Raw genomic sequence first — 17,500 nt, forward strand, 5'->3', positions numbered from 1 at the left:
ATTTTTGGATCAGAGTAAAGGATAACTTTATGATCAATAAAATAAATAAGAATAACATTATCAATATGGTGTTCATCATCATCATTATAACTATTATCATTTTTCTATTAATATCAATATTATCATGATTATTAGTATAATCATTGCTACTAGAACAACTATGTTACTAAAATTAACTAAATCAAAGGATTATGTTTTTATATACCAGACACAAATAAGCTCTCTAAATGCAACAAAATGATTTTTGCACACTAAAATTAGAATGAACTATTACAATGTGAATCATCAATAAACATTTAAGGGAAAGCATATACGAAGCATTTGAATACAAACTATACTTAAAACACCATATGTGCAAGGTGTCAGTTGTTGGAGGTTCAAGGATGTCAGAACTATCAGGGAGCAAAAACTGAATTTCCAATTATTCACATAATAAAGTCTCCAATTAATCCTTTACATAATAAAATACCATGTGTAATATTAGTGATCAAGAGGTCTCCATTCAATTACTATCATCATCATCATCATCAAAGGGCTAACACAGACAGGGGCGCATGGTTACATCCACCCTTCACTTCCACAAATGGCGAGTCTCTAAGCAGGCCCTCGGCCCATCTCAAATTCCTCGTGACAGGTCTCTTCGAGTGCCCAAGCCATGACCTCCTGGGACATCCTACAGGCCTTCTCCACCCAGGGTTGTCTTGCAAAGAGACAACCTGATGGGCATGGTCATCCACAGGGAAATGAGCTAGGTGCCCATATAGCCTAAGTTGGCAATCCCAGATTATGCAAGTAACAGGTCCCATGCCAGTCTCACAGTGTAACTGTCGGTTGGACACGTGGTCCTGCCAACTGTACCCCATGATCCGGCAAAGGGACTTGTTGCAAAAGGCATCAAGACGAGACTCCAAGGCACTGGATAGCGTCCAGGTTTTGCTTCCATAGAGCAAAACTGGCAGTATCAAGGCCTTGGTCCTTCTGCATAGGTACCAACATCTCCATATACTCTTGTTGATCGAGTTCATGGTTCCTGTTGCCAGACCAATCTGTCTACTGACTTCTTGGTCTGACATCAGAGATACGGACTATGCTACCAAGGTATGTAAAATTCCCTGTGACTTCAACATCCTCGCCACCAGCATGGATTGACTGAATGGGTTCCCCTAACAGGCCCCCAAAGTCCTGACTCTTGGTCTTGGTCCAGGAGACCTCTAGGCATCAGGGCTTCGCCTCATTGCTAAATGCAACAAGAGCCGCTCCACATTGACTTTGGCTAGTAGCTCTGCCCATTATCCAGTCCATACAGGTGTTGAAAAGTGTAGGTTCAAGGATGCAGACTTGCCTCACCCCTGAATTAACAGGGAAGAAATTTGATAGACACCCCCCCCACACACACACACACTTGACAGTACTTTCAGTACCTGTATATAGGCTTGCTATTAAGCCAATAATCTGCGTCGGAATTTCCAAGTCTCAGGATCTCCCATAGCGATTCACAATGCACAAAAGCCTTCTTGAGGTCGATGTAGTTTGCAAGCAACCCATGACCATACCCACAATGGCGTTCCACAATTACTCAAAGCGCTAGTATTGGTCTATTGTGGATGTGTAAGGGGGGAATCCAGACTGCTCCAGTTTCTGATGCCTTAGTAGATGATCATGGATCTGTTTCAGAAGAATGTGGGTGAAAACTTTGCCTGGTATGCTGAGCAATGTAAGATCACAGTAGTTGCTACAGTCCCAGCAATCCCCTTTCCCCTTCCAGAGAGGGATGACCACACCCCTCAATAGGTCAGGGGGAATATTACCGGACTGCCAGATGAGAGTCAATACTGCATGCAAGCCCCAGGCCATAGGTTCACCCCCAGCCTTTAGAAGTTCAGTAGGGATATCACATATGACTGCAGCTTTCCCACTCTTCAGCTTGGAAATTGCCATCCTAGCCTCTGTTAGGGTAGGAGCTTCCTTGCTGATGGGTGGGTCCGGCACAGGTATTGTGATATCGCTTGCATCCAAGCTAACTGTTGGAGGGTCTATCTGGTACAACTGCTCAAAATACTCAGCCCAATGTTCAAAAACCCCAACATGATCTGAGATGATCTGTCCATCCACTGATCGGACTGCAGTCATCTGTGGGGAGGGCTTAGAGTTCAGCTTTCTCAGGTAGGCAGGGCGAAGGCTGTTTACCAAGAAATGGCCTTCGACCTCCTCACCAAGATTCCTGATGAACTGTTCCTTGTCCCTTCTCAGCAGTGTCTGAGCCCTATGCATCAAAGAGCAACGCAAGACCTGATTGCCATTCAGCCGAGCCATGCAACACGCTTCAGTGGCCTCCAATGTTTCCAGGGAGATGGAATTCTGCCTTGCCCTTGGGCATACGCCAATGGACTCCTGAGCTGCTTCGAGGGTTTCGCGTTTGAAGAACTCCCACAGAGCAACTGGGTCTGTCAGGTTGTCAAGTTCTGTGAATCGGTCAGAAACTGCCATGGTAAACCCACGGACACACTCCTCCTCCCTCAGTCTGTCCAAGTGAAACACCTTAGAGTGGCCACTGGAGGGACGGGGAGTTTTGAAGTGGACCTGTAGGATAGCCACAACCAGTCTATGGTCAGTGCCACAGAACTCGGCACTCCAGTAAACTCTACAGTTCTGGAGGATCATCCAATGCGTGCCAACAAGTATGTGGTCAATTTCCTTGGCCATTGTACACGTATTGCTATACCATGTCCAGCAATGCGGGTTGGAGCGCTGGTACCAGGAACCAGATATCCTCATTTTCTGGGACCTAGCAAAGCCCCAGAGAAGGAGGCTGTTCTCGCTATTGGGATCAGCTCCTGAGCCATGGGGGCCAACAGACATCTCATAGCCACCAGCCGGATACCACAATGAAGTCGCCTAAAAACAATGCGAATATCTTGCCAGGGGGTAATTGTCTGCCACAGATGAGAGTTTGGTGTAGAACCCCTCTTTCACATTGAGTTTGCAAACATCAGTAGGAGTGTATACAGCAATAAGACATGAAGCTAAAGGCTTGCTTCAGTTTCAATGCCATAATATGCTCATCAACCAGTGTCACCTCAACTACCGAGGGATGAAGTCAGCTGGATATGGCTATGGCTACTCCCTGGAGGTGATGATCATCAATGCGGCCCGACCAGTAGTAGGTGTACCCACCTACATTGATCATGCCGCTGGCAGGTCTTCTCACCTCCAAGAGGGCAGCCACCTCAACTCCTAATCGGTCCAATTCCCTTGATAGCAGAGGTAACCACTCATCCTGCCGCAAGGACTGGATGTTCCAAGCGTCTACCCAGAAAGCTCGCCTGAGGTTAAGCCATTATCATTACTTTTGTAATCACTGTCATTATCATCACTATCATCACCATCAGCAGCAATATTGTCACTGTCATTGTTGTTGTTGTTATCATTATCATCCACATTATCTTCATTACCAAACCATGTACAGGGAATTGCTTGCAGATAACCACTTGAGAAGCAGATTACAAGTGCAGAAAACTTATAGTTATGCCACCCTCTATGCAAGTAAGATACAGAGAGAGAGAGAGAGAGAGAGAGAGAGAGAGAGAGAGAGAGAGAGAGAGAGAGAGAGAGAGAGAGAGAGAGAGAGATTATTGGTACAATACTATGCTGAAGGTTTCACCATGGTTGAAGAAATCACAACAGCTACCACACAATTTAATAATCAAACAATAGCATTCCCAAGTGAGCCATGCACCTATCCCAAACCTTAGGGGATGGTGTGGATGGGTGAATGGTAGATGTGTATGTACATATATACATGTATGTACATACATACATAAATACATATATAAAAATGTACATACATACATAAACATAACACATATGAGCACAGGCGAGTGCACAAATGCACGCACACACGCACACACACACACACACACACACACACACACATATACAGATACAAACACACACATTTTTATGTATTTGGCTCATATCACAGTCACTTGGTATAACATTTTTTAATGAACTGAAAAATGACTGTCATTAGTACTATCATTACCTTTATATGCAAGAACATTAAAACTGTAGCTCCACTTACTGGTGTTGTGCATTTTACATATGGCATCTGGTTAATGCTCCATCATCATCATGATACAACAATGGGGGTATAGCACTGGTGATGTTCTTACACATGTTCAATACTAATTTAACAGCTGTTCTTTTAACAATTGTACATTCCTACCTACTCTATCCTCCCTATTAACCAGTTATTAATTGATAAGGGTAATAACTATAAATAGAGATTTTGACACAGATCACCGTAAAACATCAGAACATCATCCACTGCATTCTGAAAGAGAACTGATGAAGACAAAAGAAGTCTGAATTTTCTTTTTCTTGCTATTATCATTTCTTTCATGTAAATCTTTCATGCAAAGATGTGACTGGTTAGCTTTTCCCAAAGAGCAAGTGAGAGAGAGAGAGAGAGAGAGAGAGAGAGAGAGAGAGAGAGAGAGAGAGAGAGAGAGAGAGAGAGAGAGAGAGAGAGAGAGAGAGAGAGAAAGCCAATGCTCTAAAATAGGTTACCAAATAACATATTAATACATAAAAGCAGCTAATATTTACCCTCCACTTGTTGATCCTTTTGCATTCCTGAATATAAAAGAAAAGTATCTTAGGCACACAGAATATACAGCACAGGATTCATCATCAGGTTGACTACTGAAACTGGGAAATCACAATGAAACTATTTTCCTTTTATATATACAGCACATACACCTCATATGATACATTTAGGACATAATCTTTCATTTTCTTGTGGAGCAAATAACTGAATGAGCCAATGCACTTAAAGAGGATAGGCATGGACACATGTGGAAGAACATCTTGAAATATATATATGTGTGTGTGTGTGTGTGCACGCGCACATGTGCATGCATGTGTGTACTATGTTTGTTTCATATATTTTGCTTGTGTACATGTGCATTTTGCACTAAGGTGGATTATTTTTGCAACATTCTTAATGTCAAGACAAAGACAGGGAAAAGTTTTATTCGCCCAAAATTAGATTTGTGGCAAATTCTACCAAAACAAATTTCATATATATATATATATATATATATATATATATATATATATATATATATATATATATATATATATATATATATATATATATATACACATATACACACAAAGCTGAAATGAGCTGAAAATTGTAGTCTATGTGGGTAGCAATCCCATAATAGGATCATGTCATTTATATGGAAATGTTGATTTTCTTGAGCTTCATGGGGTATCTTCCTCACATTATTATAATCCTAGTATAGTGATATACAATGAATAATGGAATGGCCTGAAGAAATTTAACAAGAATTAGATAATGGTATCCAGTAGGGCACTTCACAATCCCCATGATATTTATATTCTTTTGAAGAACTTGATTGTTATAGATATATAATAAGCCCTGCCCTCTCCCAGAGTGTAATCACAAGGCAGGCAGGGCTGCCTTGTGGATGGCATAATTACATGCCAAACATGGAAAACATGGAAAACAACTTATTACCATATTGAGACAGCTTATCAAATGACTAACACAGACTTAGGAAAACAGCAAAAGAGAAAAATAATTATATAAAAGAGATTATAGCATAGCAAAGGGAGACAAGGGGTCTTGACACCACACATGAGCTTTTGTGTGGGTTGTACCTACACCAAGGGAGGCATCACTCAAATAAGCTTAATGCCTGGATTTTGGGTCATATGCAGGCAGTGAAGCACCCAGATCCAATGTGTTAATTAGAAAAAATAATAATAATAAAAAATAATAAATAAAAATCTAAATAAAATAGATAAATAAATAATAACATATAAATAACTATTCCCCACAATTTCAAGGAATGGGAAAATCAGATGCAGTCACTATGGCCTACTAACTGACTTCATTATGGCCAACGTGGTTGTGGATTTGAGTGGTGCATCCATATATACTCTATGGCATGTGCGTACGTGCCCCCGGCAGATGGTCCCGCCATGCCATGGCATGTGCGTACATGCCACCCGTCGGCAATGGGTTAATTATATGATAACCCAAGCAATAACACGATCAAACAAAAGATGAAGAGCATATGTATTTGCTTTCTGAGCCTAACACTATGGACTTAGGCTATGAACTTTCTTCTGCCCTGATTATTCTCCTACATGTGGTATGTACCAAAATTACCCTAAATAACAATTACTACCTACATTATAGTAAGTATGAACTATGGTTAACTCAACAAATTTGGGCCAATAATCTGCTGTCTCGCACTTCTACCTGGGAGCAGTCTGCCCAATCTTTGCTGCCTGCAGCTGGTTCAGCCAGCCTGCCATTGGGATCTACAGTGCAAGAGTGAGTCATGACTGTCAGAGCTGTAGCCAGCAAAAAGCTGAAATATCTAATGATGGCTGTAACTGCTCCCATTAGCATAGGGTTACAAAGAACATATAATGAGTTATTACAGGATCAACTAAAATAGAAGAAATTTAATTTTCAAACCAAATTTTCTGGCCAACTACAACTTTCAGCTCATTCCATTTATATATGTAAAAAATAATTATTTCTGACAAAGATATATCCAAAACTAGTTAAATATATCTCATGTATTGTGAAGCTATTCATTCTTATTATTACCTTTTTTTTACATTTGTCACAATGGATTTGATTTAAGAATTAAGAAGTTGTATTTTAATATTCTAGTATGGAATTAATCTGAGAGAGAGAGAGAGAGAGAGAGAGAGAGAGAGAGAGAGAGAGAGAGAGACAGAGAGAGAGAGAGAGAGAGAGAGAGAGAGAGAGAGAGAGAGAGAGAGAGAGAGAGAGAATGAGAGGGAAAGAGAGAGAATGAGAGGGAAAGAGACAGAGACAGAGAGACAGAGACAGAGAGAGACAGAGACAGAGAGAGAGAGAGAGAGAGAGAGAGAGAGAGAGAGAGAGAGAGAGAGAGAGAGAGAGAGAGAGAGAGAGAGAGAGACAGTGTGTGTGTGTGTGTGTGTGTGTGTGTGTGTGTGTGTGTGTGTGTGTGTGTGTGTGTGTGTGTGTGTGTGTGTGTTTTTGTGTGTGTGTGCACGCGTATGCGCGCATGTGCGCAATTGAATGTTTGTGTGAAAATAAGATAATATGCATCAGGAAGAGTGTAAGTGATTGAGTGTGTGTGTGCTATATGCAATATATTACTTATTTACTCTCAATTACCTTCAAATGCTTGTATCTAGCATGGTGCTTATTTCTCTTCATTTCTCAATACTGAAAGATTTAAGCAACTATTGGATAACAGTAAAGTTGTAAACATTTATTAGCCTTACCTCCAACTGAAACATTTATCAAAAGGTATATATACTTATATATGTATATGTATATATATATATATATATATATATATATATATATATATATATATATATATATATATATTATATAACCATTAATATTATATATATATAATATATATATATATATCTATATATATATATATATAGTATATATATATATATATATAGATATATATATATATATATATATATATAGATATATATATATATATAATTAAATAATGTATTATTATATATATGATATATATATATATATATATAGATTATATATATATATATATATATGAATATAATATATATTATATATATATATATATTATTAATATATATATATATAATAATAATATAATATATATATATATATATATATATATATATATATATATATATATATATATATATATGAAGTATCTGCTTAATTCAATATAACAGTATCTCTAGCCAAGAACAGAAAGAAAGGGGGCAAGTAAACAAACACAGTACAAGACACTTTCCTCATAGTAAGATTTTTCTGTTGTGGTACAATATAATAACATACAGAGAGTATCACTTCAAAACACATTTTTTATATGTTAATCCCCATTTTGAGTTCCCAGAATAAATTGCTGGTATCAGCTTATATATGAAACAAACAAACAAAACTCCAATACATCTCTTAGCAGATGCATCAGGAACACAAAGATATACAGAGCCATATTTTCAGATTTACTCTGTATCAACCAAAAGGTCTAACAGTAGTTGTTTTACATACCACAACAGAAAAACAAAAGGTTACAAATAAAACTTTGGAAGTCTTTACTAACTATCTTACTTTTCCCCCCCTTGCTATTCTTGGCAACCTCTTAACATCTTCAGTGAACTTACTTCTGCAGGGACTTTTCTGGGACTGCAACACTCAAGGTAGGCTTGGTCTTTGGAGGAGTTTTCTGTCTCTTCATGGACTTATTTTTGCCCTTCTGTGGTACAGCTATCTGGGTGCTTGTGGATGGGGCCTGAGTTCTGCTGCTTGTGCCAGGATTGGCTATCACACCATTGCTGCCACTTGAAATATAAAATACATCACCCTAATGCAGAAAAGTTATGCAAGAGCTCACAACGATACCAACAGCTCTTATCATGCAATAATATTCATCCATATATTCTGATCTCGACTTTTACCTGGAACTGACAGCTGAATTGCTTGAGGCATATTTGAATGACTGGGTTACAGCACTTGGGTCAACAGTCTCTAGGAGTTCTGGGCTGAGTGGTGCTTCATCCAGATTTAGTTCAGGGAATTCTGTGTTTGCTTCTGTTATTGTGGTTCCCCCAGGACTCACCACAGTTGGAACTGAAAGCATGTGTCAAACATATTTCAATACAAATACAAGGAGAGCAAGAATACATGTGGTAATCATCCAGGAGAAAGAGCGAAGAAAGATACATTGAAAAGGAGCAAAAAAATAAAAGAAAATAATAAAAAAATAAAAATAAAGGGCATGAAAAAAGGGAATACGTCCACTAACACTAACTCATCTAAGTGTACCTTATCTACAAATAAGAGATCTCTCCCCTTGAATTAGTAATCACTATACAATGTCATAAAAAGGCTATTACCATTCAAGACTCAAATAAATATTTAATTTCTCCAAGGAAGCAAGGAAGCAAGGAATCATTGCAGTTGGCATTTAAGGATAAAAAAGGAAAAAGAGAGAGCAAAAGAGAGAAATCAAGAAAAAAAAATATATACATTTACTTAAACAAATTCTACAAGAAAGAAAGGAGAACAAAAAATACTTGGATAAGTACATAGCACCAGATAATTCTGAGTGTACCTGCTGTGGACGTTGAAACTGGGAGTGCATCAGACTTTAGCATTAATATTGTTTCAGGTTCCAGGGGGTCTTCACAGATTTCTTCAAAGGTTCTGAAAAGGAGGATTTTTTTGCTATAATGCTTGATAAAAAGAGTCATGAAAACATACAAAAATCAACAAAGCATACAGTTATCCAGTTCAATTAGTTTCCCAGAAATAATTTCAAATTCCCTGGAATGCCACATGGTATAGCAGTGCTCTTTGCTGCACCTGCTATTTCTGAGAACTTTTAACCCAATAGACCATGGACTTTCATCACTATGGTCTAGCGTTCATCGCAGGGTTTAACCATATGCGGTGGATTGGCCAATGTTACTTTCAGAGGGTGGCCAATTCCTTACAACACTACCAAGTCTTCCCATGGCAATACAGTTCGTTTCATGCATAACTTTTGGGTTCTATTTATATTACATGTAAGTGCTATTTTACAATGCTTTGGTACACGTGCTAGACATCAGACAGTTTTTATGACTGTGGTAATCCTGTGCTATCCTTGCCTCTGGTACCAGGATTCAAACATAAGAGGTATTAAATGTCCAAGCTTTCAAAGGCAATTTCCTCTGTTATGAGGCAAAAGATTGTCAATGAAATGGAGGAAGCTTGTGACATGGTCAAACCTGTCACATGACCTGGTCTCCGAGTACACAGCAGATGCCATCAAGTAATCATGTGACCAGTGATGCTCCTTCTGGGGCCTGGTGTTCAGAGGCATTAGCAGTTGTATGGCCAGGTAAATGTGGAATTTCAGGACTGAGAGTGGTGTCTACCTGCTTTCATGTCCCCTTGGCTGATGAGGTTGACAAGGACTCATCAGATTCCATAGATGTGTTGTGCTGTGGCACAACAATTGAATCAACGTCATCTTCCTCTGAGCTGCTACTCGTATCAGATCCATGCCACTCAGCATGAATTTATCTTCTGAGATGTCTGAGCCAGAGTGACTTTGAGGGTGCAATATTGTCTGAGTACTTGGTGCACTTGTAATGAGACATCAACACTCTAGTGTGTGATGGCACATACTTGCTTTCCTCGATGACACCTAAAATTGTTCATGCCAAAAGGTTTGCCATTCATGGATAAGTGGTTAAAGTGGTTTTATGCCATTTTTATTAAAACCTGCTGAAATTCAGCCCCTGACATGGCTTCAGTAAATAAAGGATTGAATAAAAGTTAATGAAGATTCACCTTCTGTTCATAATTATACCATCTTAGAAACTGTACAGCTGGTTTTAAGTCCAGGGCAACAAGCAAGTAGATGAAAAAGCTGTGATGAAAATGATGAAGAAGCAGCTAAGAGTCTCTGGTAATAGGATAATTCAGTTGTGTAATGAACTAGTTGATTGTGATAAAGTCAATGAAGAACCAGGCAGAGGCAATGTGCATGTGGGGAAGCTGGGAGAACCTGAGATGGAGTAGGATAGTGGCTTCAAGGAAGGGAAAGACTGTGGGTGAGTTCTAAATGGGTGGGTGACATGGATTATGATCAGCCTGTTTCTTCCACTTAGCTTTCTCCTATTCTAGGCCAATTCTATTTTCTGATTTGTATTCCATACCAGATCTGTAATTCTGAATGGCTTGGGAACATATTCATCTATATTTCAAATCTCTTAAAATAATTGCTTTAGACTTGAGTAGCCCTATAATCCAGCATTTCTTAACCCAGCGTGCTAGCAGCCCCTGGGTTTGCTGAAATCAACTTAGGGGGTCGCTCGGAAGTGTTGAATGCGTGACAGTAAAAAATCCAATATTATCCAGCTGTCCATGCTCTTCTCTTTTCCTGGGGTCTTCTTATTTCTTTTATCAACAATAATGGCAGTTGGTTTTAGTTTTGAGGAATCAACAAGATAAATGATCAAGCAGTACTTTCCTTAACTTTCCTTTATCTTTCTGGTAATCAGATATTAACCAGAGTTAGGGGATCCTAGACTGTCAAATCTGGGTACCCTGACTATAGGACCCAGACATATTTACTATTTTTTCATGGTTGGTAATATTACAGAGATGCTATATCTTGAGTCTGGTTTCATTTGGCAAATAAATAACAGAAATATAAAATAAATTTGTAAATTTTTTGTTCGGTGCACCGTATTGTCAAGCTAATTGCTCCCATAATGAACAATGAAGGTTGACGAAAATAACTTCAGTGATATCTTTTATTTATTATCTATCTATTATTTATGTAATGATCACTTTTTTTATATTCCTTTTATTAGTTCCAATATTTGAGTTTGAATTTTCAAGCAAAGAAAATCTGCTTCAATATCACTCAAATACACACAAAAATAATTCACTAATACCAAAAATATTACACTTTCTTCTCTACAAAGTGCAATATATATGAAGGTAACTGTATTCCAGTATTAAAAAAAAAAAAATAATAATAATAATAATAATAATAATAAATTAATTTAAAAAATGAAAAAAAAAAAAAAATAAAATAAATAAACAAATAAATAATAATGATACTAATAGCAGCAACAACAACAACAACAACAACAACAACAATAATAATAATAATAATAATAACAATACATAAATAAGTAATATTAACATTACATCAAGTGATCAGAAGTAGTACCACTTTACAGACTTGAGTCACAATGGTTTGTCGAGAGCATATATACCCAAGAGAGTTGCTAAGTCTTGATTCTATCAGCATTACCCCCTGTATGCATGGGGGATAACAAAAAAGGCAACTGTGGTTAATGGTTAATGGTTAATGGTTAAAAGCAAGATAAATGTGCTAGACATCTAAGGTCATGTAGCACTATAGTTAGTGATTAGTTGTCTAAGCTGGGCAAAGGAATTGGTGAGTGAAAGGGTTAGAGTCGTGTGTGGTAAGGAGTTAGATTAGATGGAGGATATGTATGCGTTTGAGGAAAGAGAATAGGTTGTTGAAACAGAAAGTGTGGGATTCTGTAAGGATGTCTGATAGGTTGGGAGGTCGGTGAAGGGAGGATAGGTGGGGGAAAGCAGAGGTAAGTATGGAAGAGACATAAAGGGAATGTGGGGAAGAGACAAAATGATAATTGGGGATTGGTATTGGAGGATGTGTAAGAAAGGTCTCTTGAAGGCATACAATAGATGGGTTATAAGAGGAAAGGATATGACAAAGGTCAGGTCTGTGGGAGCAGAAACCGCGAATATTCCAATGAAGGATAGTTATACTTTAGTGATATAGATTGTAGTACGTTTTGGAGATTTTGAGGGGGAAGCAGCTAGAGGGTGGGATAAGGAGCAAGAGGTCTGAGAATGGAGAGGTGTGGGAGTTGGTGTTCTACTAGGAGGGGTATTAGGTGACAGAGGGTCTGTGGAAGGGGATACTTGTGACATAAGGGATTCACGTGTGTATCAAGGAGGGAGTGGAAGGGATAGAGGGGATGGTGGGAGGGTTAATGTGGGCGGGGTTGGGGTCGGGGGGGATGGGCTGTGTTGGGAGGGGTTAGGAGGATAGGGTGTAGGGGGGATATCGTTAGGAGGAGTAGGGATATCAGCAGTTACTTGGAGTGTGAAAGGAGCAGGAGTTGTAAGATTTGGAGGTTGAGCGTCAGTTTTCATTAAGTAATCTTGAATATTTTCAATAGTTTCTTTTGAGGAGTTGGTTGGGGAGTTTTGGGGGATAAAGGATTTCTTGTGAGGGGGGGAAGAGAGGATTGGTGTCTCAAGCGTAGGGGCAAAGGAAGGTGGAGGTGTTTGTGTGGTAGGGGAAGAGGGGGTGGAACGTTTGTTCTGTCTGTTACGGGTAGTGCGAGGAGGGAGAGGGGAAGGTGTTAGGGTTGTAGTGGTGATTGGAGTATCTGTAGTAGAGATTGGAGTGTCTGGGTTTAGGATGGCAAAAGAGTTTGACTGAGGAAGGTAGGAGGTAGAAGAGGGGGAGTTAGATGTAGGGGGGTGGGTTTATGAGAATTGGTAGAATGAGCAGTATTACTGGAGTAAGGAGTAAGAGAGAAACCACGTCGACGTGCTTCCTGTCTGGCTTCACGTAGTGTGAGTTCAACTTTGAATCTGAGAGTTGCTACCTCAGACTCAAACTTGTAGGTGGGACAGCCCCTATAAAATACATAATGGGGGCCGCCACAGTTGGCATATGTGCGTGATTGTGCAGAGCAGTTAGATCGGGTATGGCCAGGTTGGGCACATAGTGGGCATCTAGCTGTGGAACGGCAATGTTTGGCTGGGTGTCCTAGACGCCAACAATTTTGGCACTGACTTGGAGGAGGTTGGTATGGACGAACAGGGAGGGATTCTCCTCCTATGTAGACGTTAAAGGGAAGGTCATGTCTATGGAAGGTAATTTTGGCTATGTTAGTGGGTTTCTTTTGATGACCTCTGGGGGGAATGGAGTAGCATTGTACTGATGTTGCATCATAGTCTCTGAGACAGGCAAGTAGGTCTTCTCCACAGTCTGACCAATCTTTGTCATAGACTGGGCAATTTGCTGGGGAGATTGAAACTGTTCCGGTGCAAGTATTGAGGGTTGGATGGGGTTCTGCAAGGATGGGGTTACCATATAGGTCAGTTAGTTTTGTTAATGCTATAGCTTGGTTTTCAGATGTTACTGTGACAAGACGGGAGCGGTCGGGTTGGCTACGGAAAGAGACTTTACCTACTTGTTTTTGGAGACATTGTTGGAAGAGAAGGGTGTTGTCAGAGTAGGGAGCTGTGGGAGGGATCACGAAAAATCGGTCCCATTTGGCTGCGCTAAAGAGAGTATTCAAGATTGTTGTAGAGATAGGAGTAGTAGAAGGGTGGGGGCGTGATGAAGATGGAGTAGTGTTGAGGGAGGTAGTGTTATGGAGAGGTGGGCAATAAGGCTGTAAGGTATTAATAAAGGAGGATGGGGTGGTTGATGTTGGAGGTTGTGGGGATAGAGGTGTTGAAGTTGAGCATGCTGGAAGAGTGGAAATGTTCCTTAAGGGTTGACTGTTGGCTACTGTACTAGTAGGCATTGATGAGGGGGTAGTTATTGCAGTATTCGGAGCCGTGGTCAAAGGAGAGCCTGGGGTCAGGGAATCAGGTGGGTTTACATCGCTGGGGCTATTTGATAAAGGGGCAAGCCTCATTGCCCCTAATAGTGGGGATATGTTTTCATTACTGGCCATGGTAAGCCTGTGTTATGTTGGGGATAAAAACAGTCTTAGGGTCCCCTTGAGGGGTAAGGGCTAGGTAACTAAATCAGGGGAATACCGTGCCCATGGCTCCCTCAGGCCGCTCAGGACTGGCACAAAGTCAGCCTTTCATCCTTTCAGCACGGTTCTCACACCTTAGGAGGTGTATAGCAGAAGGGTTTGGTGAAGGGACAGAAACGAAAAGTGGGAAGGAAAAAAAGACCATGCAAAATTAGTTGAGTCGAGGGCTGAGTCCCAAGGTTGGGGAGTTCCCCATCATTGGGTCCTAGTCTCCGCCTCCTAAGCCCCCCCACGACAACAACAGGCAAGGGATTGGGGGGGAAGGCAACTGTGTCATTACTTTTTATTATTTCCTTACCAAACTCCATCATATCTAGAGCAAATCGCTACACTAATCACCTGAATCCAAGTGCTTTCGGGCCTTACTTAATGGTCACTCTCACGGGGGTGTGGCTTGTATGCTGGGACACATGAACACTCATGTGCAGTGTCAAGACTCCTTGCCTCCTCTTTGCAATCCCAATTACCTTTCTGCCTAAGTATTTTCAGCTTCTTTGCCATTTTCCAATGTCTATTTGTTATTAGATATGCTGTATCCATATGGTAATATACTGCTTTCCTTGCACAGACTCCATATCATCTCTCTAGGTAGTCCATAATTCAATGCAATAATAATAACAATAATTAACATTTTGTTATTTGTGACATTTTCATTTTTTTTTATAATATTCCATTCTCAAAAATACAATGTGTGTGGCTAGTCACAGAGGGCAAGAATAGGAACCTGAGCATGGAAATAGCATACTCCCTGGGAGATGGTGCTCTTCCAGGCATGGCTCATTCTACACATTTATTGATGGAAATAATGCAAGAGCCCCTATATAAATACCTAGTAAGTCCAATCACCCTCTAAGAGTTTTGGTGCACTCAAGGTGAGTCATTCCCTTCACCCTGGCCTTCAGCTAAAATTCTCATGATGGTGTGTTCCCATCATCCTGGCTCTCAGCCCCTCAAGCCAAATGTTTTCATGATGTAGGGGTTAAGGGGGCCAATGCCTAGATAAAATTAAGTACTGACTTGGCCTACCTGGATGAAATGATGCACTAAGCTGGTTAATCCCCCCATGAATATCATGTCCTTTTTAGGGTTAACAAACACAGAACTACAAACCAGAGGTTGGCCAGTGGGCCTATACTCAAAGTTCCTAATCATAAATTGTATGTTTGCAAGCACATAAACATGTGTATGTCTGTGTATGCATACATATGTGCATGCATACATGTATGTATAATGTATGTGTATGCCTATATATGTATATGTATGTGTGTGCCTATGTATGTATATGTATGTATGCATGCATATTTCTGTATACAAATGTGCATATATTTTAGTATGTACAATATTATCAAGACATACATATATATGTGTACAAATGTATGAAGGTAAGTGTACCTATATATGTAATACACAGCTCAGTTCAATGCCCCTTTTATATGATTTAAATATACAAATTTCATATACTGTCTTCCTTAAAACAACAACAACAACAACAACATAAGTAAGTTTGATAAAAGATGAATACTGTAAACAAGAAAAAAAAAGTCTCTAAACATACTTGCAAACCAAGTTGTCTTGAAAACTATTTTTCATAAATTTTGAATAAATGTTTTATATTAAAGAACTATCTAATACCTTGAAACTGCTGTTTTCTGATTTTTAACTACTTCACATTTTTTGTGTGAATTTTAACCTCTCCCCTCCTCACAAAAAAAAATAAAAAATAAAAAAAATAAAAAAATAAAATAAAATAAATAAATTTATAAAAAAAAAAAAAAAATAAATAAATAAATAAAATAAAATCAGTCTACTTGATATGTACTGTGGAAATGCTCCTTTGCCTTCCAAAAAATTCATTTCTATTTGAAAATTTTGGTGGAGGTAAGGAAAAAATGGAAAAAAAAGTAGTTCAAGAGATGTGAATTTTCATCTAATAAACACCAAAAGAATCATTGTGATATTTCGAACGGATATTGTTGAACAGGTCTTTATCAGAATATCTATGGGCCAATTTTTCTGTCTCTCTGGGCAGTCCCCTTAGGGAGCAGCTACTTTTCAGAAAAGAATGAAAGAAAGCATGAAAGAAAGAAAGAAAAGAAAGAAAAAAAGTAAATTATCAAATCTTCCAATCTTTCCATGGTATAACTTCACTGTCTATGAACAAGAATGTCCTACATCATTTACCATGAGTTCATTAGTATCTTTATTAATCAATCATGTATTCAGGACATCATTCAATAAGAGCTAATTTGTCTCTAATAATTAATTTCAACAATTTCTTTTGGGGGCACTGAGTAGTCGTTTGTTGTACAAACCTCTTTTCAACTTATTTTTCTGAAATTCCCAATACATTATGAAATCTCACAATCTTATGAATGAATTACTGCTTGAGAAGAAGAAGGAGAAGGAGAAGGAGGAGGAGAAGAAGAAAAAGGGGCTTCTTCCTCTGCCTATCACAGTTTTGATTTGTAGTAAAATGAATTTCTGCAGTGTGAAAAGTGATCTTGGTTGAATTTTAAGTGAAATAAGTTTCTGACAAATGAATTCCCCCCCCCCTTTTTTTTTTGGGGGGGATAAAAAAATTGTTGGGGGGGGGGGGGAATAAACAAATAAAAAAATCAAAGTACAAGATTGCATCTTTACATATAAATACTATTTTTCCATGAGCATGAATGTTTTTGTTGTATTCATAACCTCATTCCCTTAAGGCCATTTCTGCCTTTCACAATTCCTTCGAAAATTTCATACTGGAAATTCTAAGAAATTTTTAAACAGAAATATCTCAATTTGGCTGTTCAACAGGTTGGGGATGAGATGGTGGAAATAGTAATTTCTGAGAGCTTGGACATGGTAAGGAGACTGGGTGGGAGAAGACATTAAGATAGGAAGAGGCCCTGCAGGGTATAGCAGGAGGTATTGGGATTGATGGGGAATAGATCACTATGAGGAAAGATGCCAAACTGTTCAAAAATTTCTAGTTTACACCCAATTCACAACCATAAAAGGGTGGGAAAACAGCCAGCTAGTTTGCTAAAGAGAATTAACAAAGCTATATAAAACATACTTAAAGTCTCAAGGGCATGAAAATGATGACTTTTAGAAACAT

The 17,500-nt window shown here is 39.0% G+C and overlaps 1 protein-coding gene across 1 annotated transcript in view; it reads right to left on the reverse strand.

Moving 5' to 3' along the window:
• LOC119576240 (heat shock factor protein-like) overlaps window positions 1–17,500 on the reverse strand; it is a 45,476-nt gene that overhangs the window by 16,687 nt on the left and 11,289 nt on the right. Inside the window, exons 7-10 of the mRNA XM_037923835.1 lie at window positions 9,168–9,259; window positions 8,512–8,683; window positions 8,218–8,394; window positions 4,609–4,635 (exon numbers count right to left, since the gene is read on the reverse strand). Of these exons, the coding sequence (XP_037779763.1) occupies window positions 4,609–4,635; window positions 8,218–8,394; window positions 8,512–8,683; window positions 9,168–9,259 (468 nt within the window). The remainder of the gene's footprint in view (window positions 1–4,608; window positions 4,636–8,217; window positions 8,395–8,511; window positions 8,684–9,167; window positions 9,260–17,500) is intronic.

Source organism: Penaeus monodon, chromosome 8 (genome assembly GCF_015228065.2).
Source record: "Penaeus monodon isolate SGIC_2016 chromosome 8, NSTDA_Pmon_1, whole genome shotgun sequence".
In the NCBI taxonomy this organism is placed as follows: Eukaryota; Metazoa; Arthropoda; class Malacostraca; order Decapoda; family Penaeidae; genus Penaeus; species Penaeus monodon.